General features: G+C 36.9%; 1 protein-coding gene across 1 annotated transcript; it reads right to left on the bottom strand.

The window, feature by feature from the left end:
* Nucleotides 1-784: 784 nt before the first annotated feature.
* LOC111894965 (uncharacterized) lies at nt 785-26,103 on the bottom strand. The gene is made up of 15 exons (XM_023891050.2): nt 25,849-26,103; nt 25,255-25,349; nt 25,036-25,149; nt 24,815-24,919; nt 24,532-24,603; nt 24,338-24,450; nt 24,085-24,246; nt 23,925-23,993; nt 23,762-23,849; nt 23,609-23,684; nt 23,361-23,457; nt 23,049-23,166; nt 22,717-22,776; nt 22,513-22,623; nt 785-892 (listed from the first exon to the last, which is right to left on the bottom strand). Exons 1-15 carry the CDS (start codon nt 25,961-25,963, stop codon nt 785-787), a joined length of 1,503 nt encoding a protein of 500 aa, XP_023746818.1. The 5' UTR covers nt 25,964-26,103.

Genomic DNA, 26,103 nt, shown 5'->3' with positions numbered 1-26,103 from the left:
TCTTGCATTTAACTCAATTTTAGACTATAAAGTTCCATTAATTTTAAAATGGATTCTTGTATTGATGATGTTACTATAAAAGAGCATCAATTAATTCATCTTTATTTTAGATAAATTATAAGATAGTCATTTTGAATAGTGCTAAAGCTAAAAAAGATTACTACACTTGAAATGACTATATTTATATATTATGATTCAATCTATAATACATGAGGAAAAATATTTCAACATTTATATATAACATATATATAATTCTCTACTTTGAATCCTTTAAGTCTAATTTTAACTGATATTTTAAACATAAAATTGAAAGTAGAAAGTAGAAACCACCATGCATGCTGGGAAAAAACAATGTGCAATGCTATTCTTCCAAAAACACTTGAGTTGGCCAACGCTGCATCACCTACCAAAGTACCTATATTGTTTTTTTTTTTGTTATTAAACGTCCCACTTTCATTTATCTCTATTAAAGCATTAAACTTTTAAAATCTTCCTAATTATAGCAACATCATCCAAATATAAACAATTTACATTGCTATAATCAAATAGATTTTGCAAAGTACATCTTAATTAAAAAATAAAATAAAAAGTACAATGTTATAACTGGGTTGATTTATAGACCACAATGTCTTAACAAGAAAAATAAATTGAAACTAAAATGCTTTAATGGAATGAAATGAAAGTAGGTTGTTATTTCTTGCATGTAGTCTAATTTAAAATGTATTCCTTAGGAAATTACATGAATATTGAAGAATGAGAGCTTACCACACACATGGAAACACATTTAAGGACCACCTTCTTGTCTTGCCTTAAGTACCATCTCTTCTGTGGTGGTGCCAATGATCTCATTTGCACGTTTAAGACCAGCACAATAATACCTCCCAATTGCATCCTAAATTCAGAAGCACATATGATAACAAAAACTATTTATAAATAACTACCATTGAATTAATATAAAGGCATATATGATCGCTTTCTATTTTCATCACATAACTTCATGTATTAATATAAATGCATATATGATCACTTGCTATTTTCATCACATAACTTCATGTAAAAGAAAAAAAATGTATCTTATAATATAGTTTTTGTTTGTTGTATTACACCATGAGGAAAAGAGAAAAGTGAAAGTATGCCACCTTAAATGGGTAATAATGAGAAAGTATATTTTGTAAGTGTGGATGGAAGTTACGATGGAATGTATGCAAGTATTCTATATGTTTGGCAAAAAAATTATGAATTTATGGGATTTGGCAAACTAGTAATGCACCAGATATAAGGATAATAAAGTTTAAGATATCTAATGGATGAAAACTACAAGTGATTAAGTTATAAGGACAAGCCATAATATATAACTAAGATGGGAGTTTATCACATTTTCACTAAATGCCAGTACATAAGCTTTTTCTAGTTGGGATGTGGGAAATTTTTGGTTATTAGTGATGAATATTAAAATCTTGACAGGATTTGAAGATTTTTATAATTACCGATCAAACCTTTGGTGTTAGAAATATCATGTTTTGATCTTATTATGAAGAATGATGGAATTGTTGGATGGAATCAAGTAATGGGTTCATATTATAACTATAACTAAAAATGAATTTCATTTACAAATTATAGAAACGTCAAGAATTAAAATGTTTGACTTTTAAAGGTTTTGGTGACACTTTTGATTAAGATATTGGTGAAGGTTATACTGAAAATGAGTTTAATAGTTCCATTTTATAACGGAATGATAGTATGTTTGTGAGTCATTAACTTATGGAACGCGAGCCTGAAGCTGTTTTGTCGCCTAGTAGTTGTGACACGACCAAGAGCTGAGTCGCGACGCGTTGGCCCAACTGTCCTTGACTGTTTTTGACTAGTTTGACTTTTGGTCAAACTTGGATGGATTTGAGGATCAGTCTCTGATTAGTATTAAGTGGTCCGTGCTAACAGGTTCGTCAATGTTGACTCGTGTGCGAGGATTATGGTCGATTAACTAGAGCCGATGACTTTCTTCACTATATTATATGTGACATTACATGTCTAATGAGTGGTAAGGTGCCTCTGTGTTATATGTATATAACTATGTGATAGATTAGGATAATGTTAAGTTAGTATATCTGTCAGGTTTGTTTGTTGGGTTGTGTTACTATTGATAGATCGCCGAGTGGATGACATGGGGGTTGTGCATAGTTATGATATCATAGCCTTAGGACTCTTGATCTGACCTTATTACATTTGTTCAACTTGAGTTGGCTTGGCTTAGCCCAACAACTTTGAGTTAAATGACCCACTTTGAATAGCCCATGTATGTTTGTTTTTATATGCTTAACCTAATACAAAGCTCTCTCTATTCTTGTGGATGTAAGCAGGTTATTGTTGAACCACGGAAATTTGTTTTTTTATTCATTTTCTATTTACTTTCCTTATTGTTTATTGTCATTGCATGTTCTTGGGTCTAAGGGCATAACATGAATCTGAACAGAGAGAGGTTAGCTGTTGTCATTTTCCTATTTTCTGCATTTGCTTTCTGTTTTATGCATTGTTTCCACCAAAGTAACAATTGCTATCAAAGCTTAATATCAAATTCGAGAGGTAGAGCTTAGATTTAAGGTATTTAGGTGGTATTTTGTGTTAAGCACACAAGGTGTTCGATAAAAGTCCTAAAAGAGGCAGATTCTAAAACAAGCGGGTAAATGGCATCTACCAGCGGAGCGGTTAAAGTTGAGAAGTATAAATTAGAGGAGTTCAATAGGAAGAATGATTTTTCTTATTGTAGGATGTAAATGAAAAATCTGTTTATCTCACAAAAGTTACACAAGGCTTTGGTGGGTAAGACAAAAAAGCACAAAGATAAGTCTGATGAGGATTGGGAGGAGTTTGATCTTGAAGCACAGGCATCGATCATTTTATGCCTTAAAAGGGATGTTGCTTTCCCGGTTGGTAATAAGGAATTGGAAACTGCGTGTGGGAAAATTTGGAGGCAAATTTCATGACGAAAACTCTAACAAACAGGATCTATTTGAAGTCCAAATTATTTACTTGCAAAATGGATAAAGGTTCTTCAACCCGGGAACACATCAGTAAATTTGATTGGTGTATATCAGATTTAAAAGACATTGATATGAGGGTAGAATATAAGGATCAAGCACTTTTACTACTTCTTTCGTTGCCGAAGTCTTATGAGAATTTTGTGCAAACATTGATACTTGTGGGTGACAGTCTTACGATAGATGAGACTAGAAGGTCAATTATAGCGGATGATCTTCAAAAGATTGTAACTGATGACATGGTCACTGCTAGTGGTAACAAAGACCAGGTATAAGGACTGTTTGCAAGAGGTAGAAGTAATGAGATAGGAAAAGGCAAGGGAGGAAAGTCTAGGTCTAAATCTTTACCTCTTGCAGAAAGGAGGTGTTTCAAGTTTGGCGAGCCTAGATATTACAAAGAAAACTGTCCTAACACGAGAGTGGGATGGAACAAAAAAAAACAACAAAGGAAATCTACAAGAGAAACAAGAAGCTAGTTACGCCTCGGGAGAAGAAACCAAAGATGATTGTTACTTTGTAACTTTTGATGAAGAAATCTTGAGTAAATGGATTTTTTATTCGGGTTGCTCTTACCATATGTGCCCAAATAAGAAGTGGTTTACTAACTATAGAAGCATAGATGGTGGAACCGTGGTAACGGATAATAATCATTCTTGAAAAATGGTGGGCATGGTTTAATTAGAATCAAAATGCATGATGGAGTGGTTAGAACTTTGTTGGATGTGAGACATGTCCCTGAGTTGCGAAAGAATCTCAGTTCTAAAGGTGTATTGGACTCCGGTGGGTGTAAGATAGTTACATGGAAAGGAGTAAAGAAGGTTGTTCGTTGTTCGTGGTTCATTGGTTGTAATGAAAGGTACTGGTCAAGGAAACCTTTATGTTCTTTTGGGTACAACGGTGACAGATGATGCGACAGTTGGAACAAATGGTAGTGGTGATGGCCTATGTGAAAGCACTCAGTTATGGCATAGACGACTTGGTCATATGTATGAAAAGAGTGTTGATATGCTTGGTAAAGAAGGTTTGTTGAAGAATTTGAAGAATCCTTGCATGGATTTTTATGAGCATTGTGTGTATGGTAAAGCATATTAAGTTCAGTTCAAATCAAGCAAACAAAAAAGCAGAGGAATTTTAGACTATGTGCATACAGATGTTTGAGGTCCTGCTTTAGCCACTTCCAAGGGAGGTTCCAGATACTTTGTCACTTTTGTGGATGACCATTCTAGGTATGTTTGGATTTATTTTCTGAAACACAAGAATGAGGTATTTAACACGTTCAAGAAGTGGAAAGCAATGGTTGAGAATAGAAAAGACAAGAAATTGAAGACACTTAGCTCTGATAACGGTATAGAGTAAACTGAAGGTGCCTTCAAGAAATTTTGTGATCATGAAGGAATTGCTAGACATTGGACACTCAGGAAAACACCACAACAGAATGGGGCTGTAGAGAGGTTGAATCCAACATTGCGAGAGAGATCAATGTGTGTGCGATCATATGTTGGTATGGGCAGAGAATGGTGGGCATAGTTGGTTGCTACAGCTTGCTACATTGTCAATTGGTCTCCTCATGCGTCTCTAGATAGAGATGTAGCTTATAGGGTATGGTCAGGGGAACATGTAGATTATGAGAAACTCATAATCTTCGGGTGTACAACCTATTATCATGTTAGTGAGGGAAAGATTGAGGCAAGAGCCAAGAAGGCAATTTTCTTGGGATATGCATCCGGTGTGAAAGGATATGGTCTTTGGTGTTTGAAAGATTCCAGTTTTATATTTACTAGAGATGTTACCTTTGATGAGAAATCAAATGTAGCTTCGAAAGCTACAATGCGAAATGGTGATGACATTAAGACGATCAAGTCTTAGGTAGTTGATATAGAACCTAAAAGCCAACAAGGTTCTAGTCTTGTTCAAGAGGAAGATCATGGTGGTATTCAAGATGATATTGAGCATGAGATGGTTCAAAAAGAAAACGTATACGAACCAGAGAGACAACTGCTCGAGGACAGTTCGGTCTCAACTAGACCGAGGCAAGCATATAATAAAGTTAAAAAGTTGGGGTTTGATCAACCCTTGAAGCACTACGGGCAAGCAAATTTGGTTGAGTATGCACTCTTGATGGAAGAAGACGATCCAATCTTCTTCAAGGAAGCTATACAGAATGGAAATAATAAGAGTTGGTTGGTTGCAATGGAAGAAGAGAGGGTGTCTCTCCGAAAGCACAGATTAAGGCTATAAAGGAAGTGCACCGGAAGAGTGAGTGCATAGTGGGTCGTGTGGCTTCTTTTGATTAAGATAGCCAATGGTTATTGAATCTTCATCGGAGAGTGTGGGTTCCATATTAGGGTGGTGTGCGACAGGTTCTGATGGAGGAGGCATAAAAATCGAGGTTCTCCATTCACCCGGGGTGACGAAGATGTATAGAGATCTTTGTCCTGATTATTGGTGGCCTTGCATGATGCAGGATGTAGCTTCGTATATGGAGAGGTGCTTGACTTACAGGAAAGTCAAGGCCGAGCATCAACAACCTCACGACAAGTTGCAACCGTTAGATGTTCCCGTTTGGAAATGGGAGGAGAATACCATGCATTTCATTACGAAGTTTCCACGGACTGCGCGCAGAGTGGATTCGGTTTGGGTCATCATTGATCGATTAACTAAGAGTGCATGTTTTATCCCGATTCAGGAGAGTATCTCTACAGAGAAGTTGGCTGAGGTATGCATCAGAGAGGTCGTACCATGACATGGGGTGCCAGTTTCTGTGGTTTCATACAGGACGTCAGGTTCACTTCCAAATTTTGGAAGTGGTTCCACGACGATTTGGGTACTCGTCTCCATTTCACTATGACCTTCCACCCGCAGATTGACGGTCAGAGCGAGTAGACTATTCAGACCTTAGAGGATATGCTTCGGGCATGTGTTTTGGATTTCGGTGGGAGTTGGGATACGTATCACCCTTTCACGAAATTTTCGTATAACAATAGTTATCACGCCAATATTAATCAACATCTTTTTTAGATGATCTATGGGAGGAAATGTAGGACCCCGATATGTTGGGGTGAGGTCGGTCAGTAAGTCATTGGGAGTACCTAAATGGTACTCAAGATAACCAAGTTGATTCAGCAGGTTCGGAGTAGACTCTAGACAGCTCAGAGTTGGCAGAAGAGCTATGTCAACAAGCGCCGATCAGATCTAGAGTTCTAGTTTGGGGAGATGATTCTCCTGAAGGTGTCACCTAGGAATGGTGTCATCCGATTCAGGAAGAGGGGAAAACTGGTCCCCAGGTACATCAATCCTTTCAGGGTTTTAGCCCGGGTGGGTCGGGTTGCTTATCGCTTGGATCTTCCTGAGGAGTTTAGTCAGATCCATAACACATTCCACGTCTCTCAGTTGTGGAAATGTTTAGTGGATGATTCCACGATGATTTCACTAGAGAATATTTAGGTGGATGATCGCCTAAATTATATCGAGAGACTGGTGGCGATTCTTAACCGGACGATGAAAACCTTGAGGAACAAGGTTGTTGAGTTGGTGAACATTTAGTGGCAGCATCACAAGGATTCAGAATGGATGTGAGAGCCGGAGGACGAGATGAGGGAGCACTACCAAGAGTTATTTGGGGAAGTGCACTTTGAGGACGAAGTCTGAATTAAGTAGGGTAGAATTGTAGCATTCGTATTCTGGTAAGTTTCCTTTTTACCCTTAATGCAAAATCCTTTTTTGATTTTGGTTCCTGGCAAGTACGTGGGGCGAACACTATGGGTACACTTATCGCACTAGCTCTTTGTTGGTCGCAGGCTTCACCCACGTACGTTGGGCGTATGCACGGTTTAGGCAAACCCTAATTTTTAGGGTTTGCACCCTATTTAAACAACTTAAACCACCTTTTAGACATTTATTGACCAATCTCCATCTCCCTATACCTTGAAAACGAAACCCTAAGTGCATTTGGTGAGATTTGAGCTTGAAAGTGAGTTTGTTGGTGTTTTGTGGTGAAGAAGAAGAGGAACACTTGAAGGAACAACTTGAGCTTTTAGATCTAGAGTTGCCTTCACCTTTGCAAGCCTTTTGAGGTAAAAATCTCTCACCTTGATGGTCATTTGTGCTAGATCTATTTTATGGTGTTATTTATGCTTTTTTGAGTCTTTTGAGTTAAATTTGAGCTTTTGATCTCCAAAAGCAATGGATGTTAAATCTTAGATCCATGGAGGTTCCTTATTCATAAAATGCAAACTTTATGAAAGATATTGGTCCATGAAAGTGTTAAGAGCTTTATTAAGCTACTTTTTGAGTGTTGGGTCCCATTAAGCTATGCATGGGTGTAAAGTTTCCAACTTTATGTATTAAGTCGCTCATAGGGACCAGATCTGAGAGTTTGGCAAAAGGTCTTAACTATTTAAGTGCTTAATGAAGTGTTTTGGGAGTCTAAGGCGTATGAGTTGAGTACGTCCCCCATACTCAGCAGATGGACACATGGGCTTGGCGTTTATGGATTTGGGACATTCTTTGGACTTTTAAGATCGGGCCTTGATGGGCCATTAGACTTTTGATTTGGGCTTTTGGCTAGTATATTGGGATTCCTGGGATTTAGGCCTATGATGGGTTTTGGGCCCAATTTAGGAAACTGGGCCATATTGGACTTTGGGTTGCCATTTAGGGAATTGGGTCTTTTAAGTAGCTGGGTTGGTCCTTGGTTTTGGGCCAAGTAAGAAAAAGAGTAAAATGGTGTTTTACTCTGGTTATGGGTTAAGTAGCTTAGATTCTTATTTATGGGTTGAGATCTAATTAGTAATTGGATATAATTATGATGATGTTAGCACGAGGATTTTCTGAACCAGTAGACTGAGATTCATTTGAGTGCTTCAGCAGCTAGAGGTGAGTTTCCTCACTGTGTTTAGCAGGTTGAAGGCACCAATGCCGACCCATGGTTTATTATGTGTTGCATGCTAGATGTTTGTGCAACTCTTTCATATGTCATGTGTTTATACGTTTACCGAGCGGGGCCCAATGACCACTCTATATGATATTTATCTTTGTGATTATTGCATGTGTTATGTGTTTATATGCTTTTATGTTTAAATGTATACCGGCGGAGCCCGATGACTAACAGATCTGTATACCAAACGGGGCTCGATGTCGGGCGGGGCCTGATGACAGACGGGGCCCATTATATGTTTATTATGTATGGTATGTGGTATTCTAGGAACTCACTAAGCTTTATGCTTACAGTTTTCAGTTTATGTTTTCAGGTACTTCTGGTTCGAAAGGGAAGAGGCCATGATGATTGTAGTGCACACACCACCTCGTTCCGCGTTTTATGTTACTATGATGTTGTTGATGCACTTTGTTTCATAAGTATTTTTATGATGATGTTGGAAACTCACTAGCTTTGTGCTTACGGTTTTCAGTTTATGTTTTCAGGTACTTCTCGTTCGAAGGGGAAGAGGCCATGATGATTGTAGTGCACACACCACCTCGTTCCTCATTTTATGTTACTATGATGTTGTTGATGCACTTTGTTTCACAAGTATTTTTATGATGATGTTTTGGATAGTAGTTTTATTAATTTAAAAACGAAAATTTTTTTATCTTAATTTTTGGGACGTTTCAAGTTGGTATCAAAGCCTTAGTTTGAGGGATTCGGACATACTCCCGGGCATGTCTAAACTCAAACTGATGGTTTTGTAGAATCTAAAAAAGAAATGGTTTATAAAAAAGGTTTCTAATAAAAGAAAAGGGTGTGGTGCATGCAATCGACCGAGCTCAAGTAAGTTTTTCCAAAATACCCGTACATGTTTTATAATATGCTTTGATTTATGAATCTATGATTCGCATGCTACTTAGGGCTAAGGATTTGCTCAGGATTTGCATGATAAAATCCTAGGAGAGATGCCTTTTTATGCCTAATGTATGAGCTGGTAGACTTGCATGCTAGTACTGATCAATCAGTGGTAGGGTGGCCTTATTAGATTATGCTTGATTCCGATTACTCAATGCTCAAATGTTGCTTTCTTTGTGCTTTTTAAGAGTTCTCACTAACTTCGGCTAACTAGTAAGAAAATATGCTAAATTACATGTTACAGAAACTAAATAATTTTAGAAGGTTAGGTTTTAACTCTATTATGCAACTCTTGTTTGAGTCCAACCGTTGTAGTGTGAAACCTTTCATTCGAAGAATTATTTGGTGTCGGTAATATGTAATTGTATTCATGAGCTAGTTAAAGGGTGCTGGTAGGAGTTCCTTCTGCAGTTGATGGTGGAGATTGGTGTTGTGTTTACCCTAGGAAAAACTAGGAAGAGATTTAGTGTTGGGAGCCTTGTTTTGTGGAGGATTGTATGTGTGGATAAGGAGTGACTTGGAGGATTTAAAGCGATCCTTGAGGAAAGTATTGATAGATGTGGAAGGTAGTGTGGGCCCATACTACTGGAAGCAGAGGATCCATACTTGAGTCAAGGAGAATTATGGTGAAACCAGGAAACTTGTAGAGTATGAGACTCCTCAATATATTTATTGATGTGTATTCTGATGGTTTATATGGTCTATTTTCAGTATGGTGACTCTTCGAGGTAGACCGGTTGGTGGTTCTGGTGCTGGTGAGGGTTCTAGCTTGGGTTCTAGAGCCATGCAGTTGGATGATCAGATGTGGGAGCTTATTTCCTCTGAGATTACCCACAACATACTTGAGCAAACTCATATGATCTTTGGTACGATCAAGGAGGGTATCGTGGAGGTGTTGGAGGAGTGCTTGGGCTCTTTCCGTTCTGAGATGGTGGGCTTGATTGGGGCACTTTCATTGACTTTCAGGGAGTTTCGGGCATGTGGGGCTCCAGAGTACTTCGGGGAGAAGGACCCGATCGCGAGCAGGTATTGGTTAGTGGATGTCACTAACGCCATCGACACTTGAAGTTGCACCGATGGGGCAAATGTCAAACTTGCTTCATGTCTTCTAAAAGACAGACCTCGAGACTGGTGGGAGGAGGTTAGGCTCTCCGTTGGTGATGAAGCAGTTGATACGATGACATTGGACGATTTTGTGACTAGATTTTGAGCTGAGTTTGCACCAATGATTGAGGTGCAATAGTTGGCGAGGTAGTTTCAGGGCCTTTGCCAGACTACTGAGATAGTGGCTGAGATCACTGCAATGTTCCGTTAGAGGGCGTTGTTGGTTCTACAGTATGTGGCGGACACGAAGATGAAGAAGACGAGATGCCATGAGATGTTGAGGAGTGATATTCGGTGGTTTGTTAGCCCATCCAGTTGTAAGACAGGATATGATTATGAGAGCCAGAGATAGGGAGATTGATGTTAAGATGGGAGTATGTTGGGTGTATGCACGATTTGGACAAACCCTAATTTTTAGGGTTTTCACCCTATTTAAACAACTTAAAAAACCTCTTGGACATTTATTGGCCAGCCTCCATCTCTATATACCTTGGAAATGAAACCCTAAGTGAATTTGGTGAGATTTGAGCTTGAAAGTGAGTTTGTTGGTGTTTTGTAGTGAAGAAGAAGAAGATGAACACTTGGAGGAATAGCTTGAGCTTATAGATCCAGAGTTACCTTCACCTTTGTAAGCCTTTTGAGGTAAAAAGCTCTCACATTGATGGTGATTTGTGCTTGATCTGTTTTACGGTGTTATTTATGCATTTTTGAGTCTTTTGAGTTAAAGTTGAGTTTTTGATCTACTCCATAAGCAATGGATGTTAGATCTTAGCTCCATGGAGGTCCCATTGTTCATAAAAATGCAAACTTTGTGAAAGATATTGGTCCATGCAAGTGTTAAGAACTTTATTAAGCTTCTTTTTGAGTGTTGGGTCCCATTAAGCTATGCATGGATGTAAATTTGCCAACTGTAACACCCCAAACTTGGTATGTTTGCTTTTGCCCCTACATTTATTAAATTTGCATTTTTTAGCCCTTGAAGCTGATACGCGGGGCGTACCATTAGGTACGCTTAGTGTACTGGCTAGAGTTGGACCGAGACAATAGGTGCGTACGCTTATGTACGATGGGCGTATGTATGACTTCCAGAAACCCTAAAGTGGGGTGTTACACCATATATATTCATCCTTAACCTTTAGGGTTGACCTCATTTCTTGTCCTTAAACCTCCAGAAAACCTTTAATGTCCCCTTAGCCTCCATTCTTGCATCTTTGAGCTCTTGAAGAGAAATTTGTGTTGTTTTGGTCCATCTTTGAAGAACCTAGAAGAGAGTGAAGTTCATAGCTTTGTGGGAGACTTGAGATCCAGAACCCTCCATCACATTGCAAGCTTCCTAAGGTATCAAGTTCAAACCTTGACTTGTCAATGTATAGTTTTCTTTATGGGTTGATTTGGCTCACTTTTGGTCCCTTTTACATGGATTGATGGTTTGGGACTATTTGAACGGATCATTTCATTAGATCTGACCTTGTTAGAGGCTTCCTTGGCATAAAGGTGCCAACTTTATGGTGTTTTAGGTGGTGTTTGTTTTTTCTCCACAGATCTTCTTGGCCTCTTCTATCTGCACGGCACAGACCACGCGCAGACATTAGCCTTCGTAGACTGCAGACCTAAAAATGTCTGCGTGCCCTCTTCTTGGCGTAGATGTGGACCCGAGTCTTCAAACATCTTCAGACATCTTCTAGTCTAGAAAACACATATATCTTTATTTATTTTTGTTTTTTTGAATTTATATTTATTTATTCCAACTTTATTAGTGATAAACAATTTGAAAAAAAAAATTACAATACTTAAAAAAAATCGACGACACAAACATGATATTTTTGGCAAATTTATAAATAAAATTTTATTAGAATAATGGTCATTGAAGTTGTTTATATAAATATAAATAAAATAAAATAATATATTTTTATATTTTTATGCCAAATTTTATAAAACATTATTTAATACAGTATCATCAATTTCTTTGAAAAATATTTTATGACACGTTTTTAATTGATTTAATTGAAAAATCGAAGTTTATTTCCATCCATTAATATATCAAATTCTTTGATTTCTGATTACAATGTTTAGGTATAACTTTGCGACCAAAATTGTTACTTTTTATCAAATATATACGTTAATTTATACCATTTTTATTTTCACTTTTTATACAATATTACGTAAAAGTTGATTTAGATTTGTTAATTATTTATAACAAAGTCATAAATATATTAAAAAAATCACTTTGTAATTTAAAAAAATCAGTTTATTTAGATTTTAGTTTATTTTAATAGCCTGCAGATGTTAAAAAAACAAACAATCTTCTTTTTTCAGACTGCAGACGTTTGGTCCACCTCTTCTGCTGCAGAGGTCTACAGATGTGGTCCGCAGACTGCAGACATTTTGCCTTAGAAAAAACAAACAGCACCTTAGTCATCATTCATGCATTAAGTCATTTGTAAGCTTAATAGCTTCATTTAGCCATGCATGAACGTAAAGTTAGCAATTTTACGTGTTATTTCAGCTCACTGAAGTCAGATCTACATTTGGGGCCTTAACTTAAAGTATTAAGAGCTTAATGGGAATAATGGCTTAGCAGAGGAGTATGTTGGGCGTACAAGCCAGTACGCGCAACATACAAGCCCCAATGCAAGTACACTTAGCGTACAACTGGGTACACCCCGCGTACGTAATCTGTGGGCTTTGCGGTTTTAGGCTTCCAGCTTGGGCCACCTTTTTGGGCTTAGATTCTTGGGTCCTCTGTGGGTCATATGAGTATTGATGTTATGGGCCAAGTGAAGTATTGGACTTTGGGGTAAGGTCCAAGTTGGAGTTGGGCAAAATTTGGAAAATTGGGCCAATTATGGGCCTATGATGGTTATTTAATAGTTGGGCCTTTTGGATCAAGATTTGGGCTTGGGTCTTAGCCCAACTAAGGAAAACGGTAAAGTGGCCATTTACCCTAATATTGGACTTTTAGCTTAGATTGTAATCCAAGTATTAATTGGATGACTTTTATGTTGTGATAGTGCGGGGATTTTTATGTTGGATGACTTTTATGTTGTGATAGTGTGGGGATTTTAGTGAGCTAGCAGTCGGATAATTTTAGTGTGATTCAACAGTGTGGGTGAGTTTTCCTCATTATATTTATGGGTTGAAGGCACCAAGGCCGACCCTTTAGATTGTTATCCTGATTATCGTATGATTGAGTATTATAGTAATCTGCTAGATATGTATCCTGGTAGATAGGATGATGCTATGCTTAATGATCTGTAGGATCTTTCTGCTTGTTATTGGTTGGATATTTGTATGCTGGTGTACTAGTCATGCCGAAGGCTCGAAGAACTGTCCAGATGGGCTGAACGCCTAGTGTGGCGTACCAGTCATGCTGAAGGTTTTGTGAGCGTACCAGGTAGACTGCAGGCCGGTGGAGCATTCCAGTTAGACCGAAGGCTCTATATGCATGTTGTTTATTGTTATTATGTTGGTTTTGTATTGGGTTGGTACTTTAGGGGAAACTCACTAAGCTTTGGGATTATAGTTTTGGGTTATGTTTCAGGTACCTCAGATGAGCGCGGGAAGGCGAAGGCTTGATCGTGCACCTCCTCATGTTTTGTTTATGATTTTGGGAAAACTCTGATAATAAACATGTTTTGGAAAACTTATTTTGTAAACAAATTAGATGACTTTGGATTGTTTAAAAAGTTTAAATTTTTCGTGAAATTTATGGATGTTACACCAACTCTATGTATTAAGTCACCATTATGGACCAGATCTGAGAGTTTGGCAAAAAGTCTTAACTGTTTAAGTGCTTAATGAAGTGGTTTGGGAGTTTGAGATGTACGATGGGCATACGACTTAAGTACACCCCGCTTACTCAGCAGATGGACACATGGGCTTGGCGTTCATTGATTTGGGCCATGCGTTGGACTTTTAAGATTGGGCCTTGATGGGCCATTGGACTTCTGCTTTGGGCTTTTGACTAGTATATTGGGCTTTTTGGGATTTAGGTCCATGATGGGATTTATGTTTTTAGGTACTTCTGGTTTGAAGGGGAAGAGCCCAAGATGATTGCAGTGCACACACCACCTTGTTCCGCATTTTATGTTACTATGATGTTTTGTGATGTTGATACACTTTGTTTCGCCATGATTTTGATGACGATGTTTTGGATAATAGTTTTATTAATTTAAAAACAAAAAAATTTTAGTCTGAATTTTTGGGACTTTTCAGGTAGTCCCATTGCCCGTTGGAAAGAAAGCTATTGGTTGTAAGTGGGTGTACAAGAAAAAGTAGGATCCTTCCGAACTAGGTGCTACAAGGTACAAGGCAAGACTAGTAGTGAAGGGGTTTGCACAAAGAGAGGGAGTAGACTACAATGAGATATTTTCTCTGGTACTGAAACACACTTCCATCCGGGTTTTATTGAGTATTGTTGCTCATGGTGAATTGGAGCAGGAACAACTCGATGTAAAAACTACTTTCTTGCATGGAGAGTTAGATGAGGAAATCTATATGCATTGACTTGAGGGATTCAAGGTTGTTGATAAGGAAATTCGTGTTTGTCGCTTGACGAAATCACTATATGGAATTAAGCAATCTCCTCAACCGTGGTAGAAGCGATTTCACTCTTTCATGCTGAAACATGGGTTCTCCAGAAGTCTGTATGACTGTTATGTTTACATGCGGAAGCCTCATGGAGGTGATTATATCTATCTTCTTTTGTATGTGGATGACATGCTTATTGCTTCGAAGAGCAAGGTGAAGATAGATAGATGAAATCTCAACTTGGTAAACAGTTCGAGATGAAGAACATGAGAATTGCCAAGAAAATATTGGGTATGGAGATTAGAAGAGAGAGACGAACCATCGATTGTTCTTGAGTCAGAAAAGATACATTGAGCGGGTTATTGTGAGGTTCGGGATGCAAAATGCCAAGTCAGTGGTGACTCCATTGGCTCTACATTTAAAGCTCTCTAGTAGACAATCTCCCACTACAGCGAAAGGTAAGACGTACATGCAGTGTGTGCCTTATGCTAGTGCAATCGACAGTCTAATGTATGTCATGGTGTGTACATGTACATATATTTCACAAGCGGTCAGTGTGGTCAGCAGGTTCATGGCGAACCCAGGAAAGGCACATTAGGAAGTTATGAAATGGTCTTGAGATATTTGAAAGGAACCACTGATATTGGTTTATGCTTTGGTGGAAATAAATGTTGAATTACTTGATTTGTGGATTCAAATCATGTTGGTGATCTTGATAGATGTCGATCTACTATTGGTTATATGTTCAATATACATGGTGCTCCAGTTAGCCGGCGATCGACGCTAAAAACAACAGTGACACTTGCTACTATAGAGGTTGAGTACATGGCTATAACATAGGGTGTAAAGGAAGCACTGTGGTTGTGGGGTTTTTTAGATGATTTGGGGTTTGAGCAAGATTGTGTAGACTTGTGGTGTGATAGTCAAAGTGCAGTTCACTTAGCTAAGAATCAAATTTATCATGCTCGTACCAAACATATAAATGTCAGATATCATTTTGTAAGAGATGTCATAGAGGATGGTGATATTTCTCTTATGAAGGTCCACTCAAATATACTCAAAATTGGATTCATCAAAAAACATCATTTGGTGGTCATGGAAAAATTGAAGAAGTGGAAGCATTAGAAGCTAGTAAGTGACAAAAATCTTTCATATTTCACTTTTAAATTTATGTTTTCGAATGTTCCGTTATGAATTGCAACATAATAATATTGTTTTTTCTCTTATATTGAAGATTCGTGACTTGGCAGTTGGTATTTTGGTTGAATTTTGAAGTGTATGTTTTATTTTGGAACTGTTATGGTATATTGGTTGAACTTTAAAGTGTATGGTTTCTATTTAAATGATCTATTGTATATTAGTTGGTTGTAATTGCATAAAAATAGGGATAAACATTGGGTAGATCCAATATGATACATTGGATAAATAATTGTAAAATCCAATACATAAAAAGTGTTTAATGTTGGATTTTCTCTTGGGTTTTTTAGCCCAAGAGGAAAGCCCACTTGTTTAGCCCATGTATATATATATATATATATATATATATATATATATATATATGTGTGTGTGTGTGTGTGTGTGTGTGTGTTACATGCCCTAATTTCAAAAACATACAATAAATTTACAGCCACCAAGAGAGCCACCAAGGAAATTAGAGAGAGTAAGAAGCAAAAGAGGGTTTTTTCTCAATTCCTGTTTTTGAAGATACACCTGCAATGTTTGGTAATTTCCCAGAGATCCAACGGTCCGTTTTCTTTGATTTTTGGGCAGAAACTTCTTAACAAAGAGTCATTCAGATCCAACGGTTGAATTGTCGAGATCCGCTCCAGAGTCTTGGGAATCGTCGCTTCTGTTTGCTGCTGGAAATCAGGAACGTTTTTTGTGATATTCTTCTTTGTTTTTGCTTATTTGATTCCATATGCTTGATGTGATTTAGTTCCAACAAAAGAGGGTTTTTTCTTAATTCTTGTTTTTGAAGATACACCTGCAATGTTTGGTAATATCCCAGAGATCCAATGGTCCGTTTTCTTTGATTTTTGGGCAGAAACTTCATAACAAAGAGTCCTTCAGATCCAACGGTTGAATTGTCGAGATCCGCTCCAGAGTCTTGGGAATCATCGCTTCTGTTTGCTGTTGGAAATCAGGAACGTTTTTGGTGATATTCTTCTTTGTTTTTGCTTATTTGATTCCATATGCTTGATGTGATTTAGTTCCAAGTATATGATGGTTATTGTATGCCTCTAGTACATCTAGAGAAGACTTTGTGTTGCTCTAATATTTGTGATAGTGGATTTGAAGCGGCTCTAGTAGTCCCGTGGTTTTACTCTCCTTTCTTGAGAGGTTTCCACGCTAAAATTTCGGTGTCTTTATTGGTTGATTACTTATTGTTTTTGGGTTGATTATATTGATCATATAACTTGCATTGGGACTGATTTGTTGCAAGTGAAAATATCCTATTTGTTTGCATCCTAAAAGGTTCATTCAAGACGGGAATAGTTTAGTCAAATGAAGTATTATTACGCATTGTTATTACCGTTGTGGCTGCGTTTTTCCCATCAGGTTAGTATCAAATCCTGGTTCTTGTTATTAGATTACTTGTTTGAACAATAGAAGCTAATACAAATAGGATTGTAAATTTGAATGGTTCTAGTTATCAAGTTTGGAGAGGCAAGATGGAAGACCTTATTTATGTGAAGGATTATTATATGCCTGTGTTTAATACTGAAAAACCTGAAGATAAAACAGATGTAGAGTGGAATATTTTGCATAGAAAAGTTTGTGGGTATATTCGAAAATGGGTTGATGATAACGTTTTGAACCATATTAGTGTGGAGACTTTTGATCGTACTTTGTGGAACAAGCTTGAGTAGTTGTATGCTCGGAAGACCAGGAACAATAAATTGTTCCAGATTAAACAGTTGATTGGCTTGAAGTACCATGATGGAAATCCTATTAGTGATCATTAGAATTCTTTCCAGGGAATTATTAATCAGCTTGTAGGAATGGGTATCAAATTTAAAGAACGGTTACAAGGTTTATGGCTCCTTGGCATTTTACCGGATTCTTGGGGAATTTTTAGGACATCCTTGTCCAACTCTGCACCAGATGGTATTATCACCATGGAATTGGCTAAAGGCGGTGTTTTAAATGAAGAGATGAGAAGAAAGTCTCAAGGATCCTCTTCTCATTCAGATGTCTTGGTCACAGAAAGCAGGGGGAGAAGTCAAAGTAGAGGTCCGAATAACAAAGGGAAGCAGCACAGTAAATCTAAAGGAAAGTTTGCTGACTATGAGTGCAATCATTTTGGTAGAAAAGGGCACACAATATGATTCTGCAGACAGTTGAAAAGGGAGAACAAGAAGACAAATTACAACAATAAAAAGAACAACCACAAGAAAGATGATGGTGGTAATGATACTACTAAAGTTAACACTGCTATCGAAGAGTTCTTTATTTGTTGTTATTATGATATGGTTAATCTTTCACATGATGATTCGATTTGGGTTGTTGACAGTGGTGCTACCTGTCATGTGACATCACAAAGGGATTTTTACACATCTTACACTCTTGGTGATTTTGGGAATGTTAAGATGGGTAATAATGGGTTATCAAAGATTGTTGGTGTTGGAGATATTTGTTTGAAGTTTGGGACTGGGATGGAGTTGGTTTTACACAATGTAAAACATGTTTCAGATATTAGACTTAGTTTAATCTCTGCTGGCTTACTTGATGATGACGGCTACCATAGTACCTTTGGTGTTGGCATTTGGAAACTCACTCGTGGTTCTTTGATCGTGGCAAGACGTGAAAGAAGCTCAAAGTTATACATGACACATCCAAGGATCTCCAAAGAATCGATCCATGCATCGATACATTGTGACATGACCGATTTGTGGCATAAGAGACTTGGTCACATGAGTGAAAAGGGGATGTCTTTATTATTGAAGAAAAATGTGTTGCGCGGTGTGCATGATGTGAATTTGAAGAGATGTTCACATTGTCTAGCAGGTAAGCAAAATAGAGTTTCCTTTAAGATTCATCCTCCTTCCAGGAAGGAGAATATACTTGATCTGGTACATTCCGATGTATGTGGTCCCATGAAGACTAGGACACTTGGCGGTTGCTTGTATTTTGTCACATTCATCGATGACTATACAAGGAAGGTATGGGTTTATACTTTGAAGACTAAAGATCAAGTATTAGATATGTTTAAGCAGTTTCATGCCTTGGTTGAGAGACAAACTGCAAAGAAATTGAAGTGTGTTTGGACAGATAATGGCGGTGAATACATTGGTCCTTTTGATGCTTATTGTAGAGAACAAGGTATTCGGCACCAAAAGACTCCTCCAAAGACACCACAGTTGAACGGTTTAGCAGAACGGATGAATAAAACATTCGGTGAAAGAGTTAGATGTTTGCTTTCACATGCAGCATTACCTGATTCTTTTTGGGGAGAAGCTTTGAATACGGAAGTACATGTTATTATTCTTACTCCTTGTGTTCCTTTGTCTTTTGATGTTCCTGATAGGGTTTGGAGTGGCAAAGATGTTTCGTATCGTCATTTACGAGTCTTTAGACGCAAGGTTTTTGTGCATATTCCTAAAGATGAAAAATCAAAGCTTGATGTGAAGACCAAGCCATGTATATTCCTTGGTTATGGCCAAGATGAATTTGGTTACAGGTTATACGATCCAGTTCTGAAGAAACTCGTAAGGAGTCGTGATGTTGTATTTGTTGAAGATCAGAGTTTAAAAGATATTAAGAAGACAAAGATAGTTCCTCAATCTACTGATGATCGTGTTGATTTGGATCGGGTCCCCCCTCAACATTTTGAGCCAATTAATGAAGATGTTCAGAATGACGAACAACATGGTACTGATGACAATGATGCTTTGGAGCAGTCGGAGTTGGATGAGGATCTTCATCCAGAGTTGTCGGTACCTGATATACCACCATTTGTCACACTTAGGTGGTCTACAAGAGATTGTCATCCTTCCACCCGTTATTCTGTTGATGAGTATGTACTGGTCACTGATGGGGGAGAACCAAATTGTTATTCAGAGGTTGTGCAAGATGAGCATAAAAGAGAGTGGGTTAAAGCTATGCAAGATGAGATGAATTCCTTACATGAAAATAATACTTTTGAGTTGGTGAAGTTGCCTAAGGGAAAGAGAGCTTTGAAGAACAAGTGGGTTTACAAAGTGAAGACTAAAGAACATACCTCACGGCCTAGGTACAAGGCTAGATTGGTGGTCAAAGGGTTCAGTCAAAGAAAAGGTATTGATTTTGATGAGATTTTCTCTCCGGTCATGAAAATGGGTTCCATTCAGCTGATTATTGGTTTGGCTACTAGCCTTGATCTTGAGGTTGAGCAAATGGATGTCAAGAAAACTTTCCTTCACGGTGACTTGGACAAGGAAATTTATATGGAGCATCCTGAAGGTTTTCAAGTTAAAGGCAAAGAAGACTATGTGTGTATCTCTTTTAAAAAAAGACTATGTGTATGCATCAGAAAAGTCTCTATGGGTTGAAGCAAGCACCAAGACAGTGGTACAAGAATGCAAAGGTTTGGTGATGATAATTTTATCATTTTATTGCTTTATGTTGATGATATGTTGATTGTTGGCAAGAATGCATAGAAAATTATTTAGCTGAAGAAACAATTAAGCAAGTCTTTTGCTATGAAAGACTTGGGGCCAACAAAACAGATTCTTGGCATTCGGATTACTAGAGATAGAGCTTCAAATAAGTTGCATATGTCACAAGAGCAATACATTGAGAAGGTGCTTTGCAGATTCAACATGGATAAAGCTAAAGTAGTTAGTTCACCTCTAACTACCAACTTTAAGCTGACTGATAGAGATTCCCTTCTACTAAGAAGGAGATTGAAGATATGGATAGAGTTCCATATGCATCAGCCGTTGGAAGTTTGATGTATGCCATGGTGTGTACAAGGCCAAATATTGCCCATGCAGTTGGTGTTATTAGTCGGTTTCTGTCAAATCCGGGAAAGAGGCATGGAGAAGCAGTTAAGTGGATTTTCAGACATCTACGTGGTACTTCCAAATTGGGTTTAACATTTGGAAATGGAGCACCTATGCTTGTTGGTTATACAGATTCTAATATGGTAGGAAATAAGGACAACATGAAATCCACTTCTGGATATTTGATGACTTTTGCAGGAGGAGCTGTGTCATGGCAATCAAGACTGCAAAAGTGTGTTGCCTTGTCCACAAATGAGGTTGAATATATGGAAGCAACAGAAGCATACAAAGAGTTATTATGGCTGAAAAGATTTATGCAAGAGCTTGGATTTATGCAAAAACGCTACATGGTTCTTTGTGATAATCAAAGTGTCATTCACCTTGCTAAGAATTCTATGTTTCACAAAAGAACAAAGCATATCGATGGGAGGTATCATTGGATTAGATATGCTCTTGAAGACAACATGTTTGAACTTGAGAAAGTTCATACTGATGATAATGGTTTCAATATGTTGAATAAAGCTTTAGCAAGGGAGAAGTTGAAGATATGTTGCTTGATCGTCGGGATGGCGAACTCTTCCTCATAGGCCAAAAATGGGGAGATTTGTTGGGTTTTCTCTTGGGTTTTTTAGCCCATGAGGAAAGCCCACTTGTTTAGCCCATGTGTGTGTGTGTGTATATATATACATATATATATGTGTGTGTGTGTGTGTGTGTGTGTGTTACATGCCCTAATTTCAGAAACACACAAAAAATTTCAGCCACTAAGAGAGCCACCAAGAAAGTTAGAGAGAGTAAGAAGCAAAATAGAGGTTTTTTCTCAATTCCCGTATTTGAAGATACACCTGCAGTGTTTGGTAATTTCCCAAAGATCCAACGGTCCGTTTTCTTTGATTTTTGGACAGCAGCTTCCAGACAATGATACCTTCAGATCCAACGGTTGAATTGTCGAGGTCAGCTCCAGAGTCTCGGGAATCGTCGCTTCTGTTTGCTGCTGGAAATTAGGAACGTTTTTGGTGATATTCTTCTGTGTTTTTGCTTATTTGATTCCATATGCTTGATGTGATTTAGTTCCAAGTATATGATGATTATTGTATGCCTCTAGTACATCTAGAGAAGATTTTGTGTTGCTCTACTTTGTGATTGTGGATTTGAAGCGGCTCTAATAGTCTCGTGGTTTACTCTCCTTTCTTGAGAGATTTCCACGCTAAAATTTTGATGTCTTTATTGGTTGATTACTTATTGTTTTTGGGTTGATTATATTGATCATATAACTTGCATTGAGGCTGATTTGTTGCAAGTGAAAATATCTTATTTGTTTGCATCCTAAAATGTTCATTCAAGACGGGAATAGTTTAGTCAAACGAAATATTATTCCGCATTGTTATTTACCGCTGTGGCTGCGTTTTTCCCATCATTTAATTGGGTTGGTTGGATTTGGTCGATTACAATTACCAGAATTATATCTGTTTGAAAAATCTGACATGAAAAGGATGATACCATCTGATCGGTTCTATCCAAAAACATTGGATGTGAACCGATGAACACCCCTAATATGAGGCCACTTTGGGTTGAGATGTTACATGTTCATTTGCATGAGTCATTGCATCAATTATTTACATATTGCATATCGCTTACCTTTATGCATCAAATGTTTGATACCAAAATTTATTCTCACTTTGATATTTGGCATGTATTCACATTTTCAAAACTAGAGTCAAGGAAGTACAAGGAGATGATATATACATTATAGGAGACCAATGTGTGGGTGATAACACTTATAGAGATAATTATAGGAATGTCTTTATTGGAGTATTATTCATGCATTTAGATTTTTTTCTTATCACTGGTGAATGGTGCAAGGGGGAGAAGTTTTTTTAAGGATATGGATTACTCGCTTTGGAACCTTAATTAGTAGTTTACTTAAATCCGAATGAATGAAAATAGGAGATATTTCAAGAATGGGAAAATATTCTCATGAAGTGATTTAAGAAAGAGAAAAGCAGAGGTGCAAACTCACCTTAGCAATAATACCCAGCTTTTCTAATTTTTGGACAGCATCATCCACATCAAAGTTGCATCTCTCACCAAACTCGTCATTTATTAGTTCCTCACATTTTTTGTCAAGTTCCTGTAAGATAACATGACAAATGACCATTTTAATGTTAAGTTGTGCAAATTTGTTCATTGGCTTCATATTAATCACAAGGAGCAATAGTAATACCTTTAAAGTTGCTTTGCCCTGTTCCATCAATATAAAAAAAGAAATGATCACCTCTTTTACCTGAAATGGTTATTTGATTTTGTTAGCTACCAATTAGGACATGGTGTTATGCCATTTAAGGACTTTTTTTTTAATCACTACCATAGAATACTAAAGATCATGAAAAAGAAAACAAAGGATTAAATGCAAATACAAAGCAATCTTTACTACTATAATAGGGTAGATTTTTCAAATCATAAAGTCTTAATAAAAAATTACCAAAAATACCATGTTATATAACTTGGATAAAAATTTAAAGTACAATGTCTTAATAAGTAAGATACCAAACTTACTTCTTGTTGAATCACATCATCACACAAATGAAGAAGAGTTCCTTTTCCACTGTCCAGTTGTTTGTCATACATGAATTGTGTAATTAAGTTCTGATACATTTCCATATTTGCCTGAAACCTACATTTCAATTTTGGATTGTATAATATTCGTAAACTAAAACCACAAAACATCCAACAAAACGTAAAATCAACAAATCAATTGAACCAATATGATAATTTATATTACCAACTTCAAGAACACCATCACAAGAAGACAAACATATAATAAGTTAATCTTATCCACTTGAATTTCATCAGAGAAAGAAGACTCACGTAAAATATATTTTGGCACAGTATCCAATCACTGAAGACACAACAGCAACAACGACCCAAAAGTCAGCTTCGGGTGTCTGGATTGAACCAGTCGCAGCTCCCTGAAAACAAAAACACTTCAAATAAACACGAGGGAACCAATGGGGGCGTTTGGTTTGCAGAATGTTCTAGAAAGAACTATTGGAATTTGAATATTTTTTAATAAAGAGGAAATTTAAGGAATTGAATTTCATGGTAATATTAACGACTAACCAGACCAAGTACAGCAGTGGTAAGGAATTTGACCCAGTCCATAGGTGTTAGACTTGGATTTTTCTTCTCAGGCTATACAATAAATTACAAGAATCTCATTAATCGAACTTAAATTCCAAAAAAAAAAAATAATAATAATAATAACTCACCAATACTATTTCCATATCTGCCATTGGGATCTGTTTTAAATGCTTCACATATATCCCTCTTTCCTTTTTTGCCTTACTACCTGCTAGCCTGCATATGAACAACATCTTTCTACATTCAGAAACAAATCAAGGAATGAAATCTTCACAAAAATATGAATCATACCTGTAAACCACAATTATCCTGTCAAATGTGGGCTCTTGGATTGTAATCTTACTTGCCAAATTCTGTAAACTGGTTGAATAAAGTACATTCTCATTCTAGAGTCAGTTAGATACTGTTATCAGTTACTAATGTAAAGAAAACTTTTATTTTATTTTACAACCTGAAATCCAAATTTTCAATACGGATCCGCTCAACATACAAGTCATCCTGAAATTCTTCATCACTATTTTCACCTTCTTTCTTTATATCTTTGGTTTCATCCTCTTTCTTCATAACTTTCCTAATTATTGCCCTTGTTTTTTTAGGAAATAACTTCTCTAGCCTTCAAGCACAAAGCACAATTTCTCTTTATAATTTCATATATACAATCACAAGAACAATATTAAATTAGTGAGGATTGAAAGAAAACTTGCCTAGTTACTCTCATGATCCATCCCCATATACGGGCAATGAGCATGTCCACCTTCTCCAGTATAAAGTAATCAGTTGTCCGATCAATTCCAATGCCACGTCGAAAAATTATATACTAGAATAATATATTTTTATTATATTAACAAAATGACTAAATTTCCACATGTGTATCGAATGAAAAGTATATTAGAAACACCTTATCTGCAAAGTCGGGAAGGTTTTCTCTAGGATGCTCTGAAAAGTACCTCTTTAACAGGTTCTTATCAAGCTACAATAACAAAGGGGGATATAAAGAAAGAAGAAGAAATGTTAAAAGAAATGAATATAATATCACCTAATTAATATAACCATATTCAAGTGCATATATATATATATATATATATATATATATATATATATATATATATATATATATATATATATATATATATATATATATATATATATATATATATATATATATATAATCTGTAACAAACCTTTGATTCATCCACTGAGATGGGAAGATTTAGACGATACTGCCCTGATTGTGCAACTGCAATTTCCTCCTCGGTAGCAATCTTAAAATTACTCTTTTCCATTACCTACATTTCCAATTTGAATAATTAAAAAATACTTCATGATTACATGATCAAATATAATAATAGTTCATGGTAGATTAATTGATGCATGCTACATGATGATGAAATGAATACAGTACCTTAAACATGTAGTTCAGGAAGTTTTGTTCAAGAACATCAACCTCATCTGAAGACAAATGTTGCTGCTGAAGTTTCTGATCTCCATAGTCTGGATCAAAGAGTGCATATAGTTGCTGCAAGAGAGAACAAAGGAAATCAAATACAATTAATCTGGTAGAAAGAATTATTGGAGAACAAGATGTAGACAATGGAATAAGTTGATGAATCAAGATAAATACCATAAGATCTTCAAACTGAAGAAGATACCATGCTCGAATCGTGTACTCAACTCTCTTGCAGAGCTTCAAGAATTCTGATCGGTCGGAACTCTGTGCTGCAATGCATCAAGAATTTCAACAAAGACGCTTTGACATTTGATGTTAAATTTGATAATTTCAAATTCTAAATCAATAACTTCTAGTTAAACCTTACAACACATACTAGAGGATCTAGTTACTTTTTCATTTGTAAAGTAGCAGGTTGTATATAGAAAAATTTTTCATGGAATGGACTGGCTACAAATGTCGCTACTAACAAAACCAACACATGAATGTGAAAGTCAATATACAAGATGCCATTCTTTGGGTATCTAAATTTCGTACAGGAGAAGAAATTCAGATAAACGTAAGTGATCATAATCCAAAATTTAGAACACGAAACGAGTATGTGAGCCAAAAAAAAATGCAGATACATCATTGCAACGGGTCCTAATTTTTGCAAGGATTACAACTAGAATAAGATAAGAGGTTCCATTCGTTCGAGTTTAAACGAATATATATTGAAAACAATGAGCGACAATATATTATATATATTGAAGAAAAATATATAATTACCAATGAGGTTGGCCAAAGTCATGATGAGCTTAGGCTTCAAAACTGGAATTACAGCTTCGCGCTCCAATCGGATCACTTCCTTTGCCTGTTTGCTACCAGTACTAGCGGTAGCCATTTTGTGTTTGTATGATCAGACCTTAAAATTGAGTGTCGATCTTTCTTTCATCATCGATTATCAAATAAAGAGAGTGAAATAACATCGATCTGATAGCAAATGCGATTGCGAAACGTAAAGGAAGGAGTCAAACAAACGGT

Source organism: Lactuca sativa, chromosome 3, assembly GCF_002870075.4.
Source record: "Lactuca sativa cultivar Salinas chromosome 3, Lsat_Salinas_v11, whole genome shotgun sequence".
NCBI classification, from domain to species: domain Eukaryota; kingdom Viridiplantae; phylum Streptophyta; class Magnoliopsida; order Asterales; family Asteraceae; genus Lactuca; species Lactuca sativa.
The sequence above is the reverse complement of the archived record's forward strand: the minus strand, read 5'-3'. Positions and strand labels throughout refer to the sequence as shown.

Coding starts and splice junctions, on each gene's coding strand:
- LOC111894965 (XM_023891050.2), bottom strand. CDS start 25,963: ATGGCTACCGCTAGTACTGGTAGCAAACAGGCAAAGGAAGTGATCCGA. Junction 25,150..25,254: donor TTCAGTTTGAAGATCTTATG/GTATTTATCTTG, acceptor TCTCTCTTGCAG/CAACTATATGCACTCTTTGA. Junction 23,167..23,360: donor TGTGCCAAAATATATTTTAC/GTGAGTCTTCTT, acceptor ATTGAAATGTAG/GTTTCAGGCAAATATGGAAA.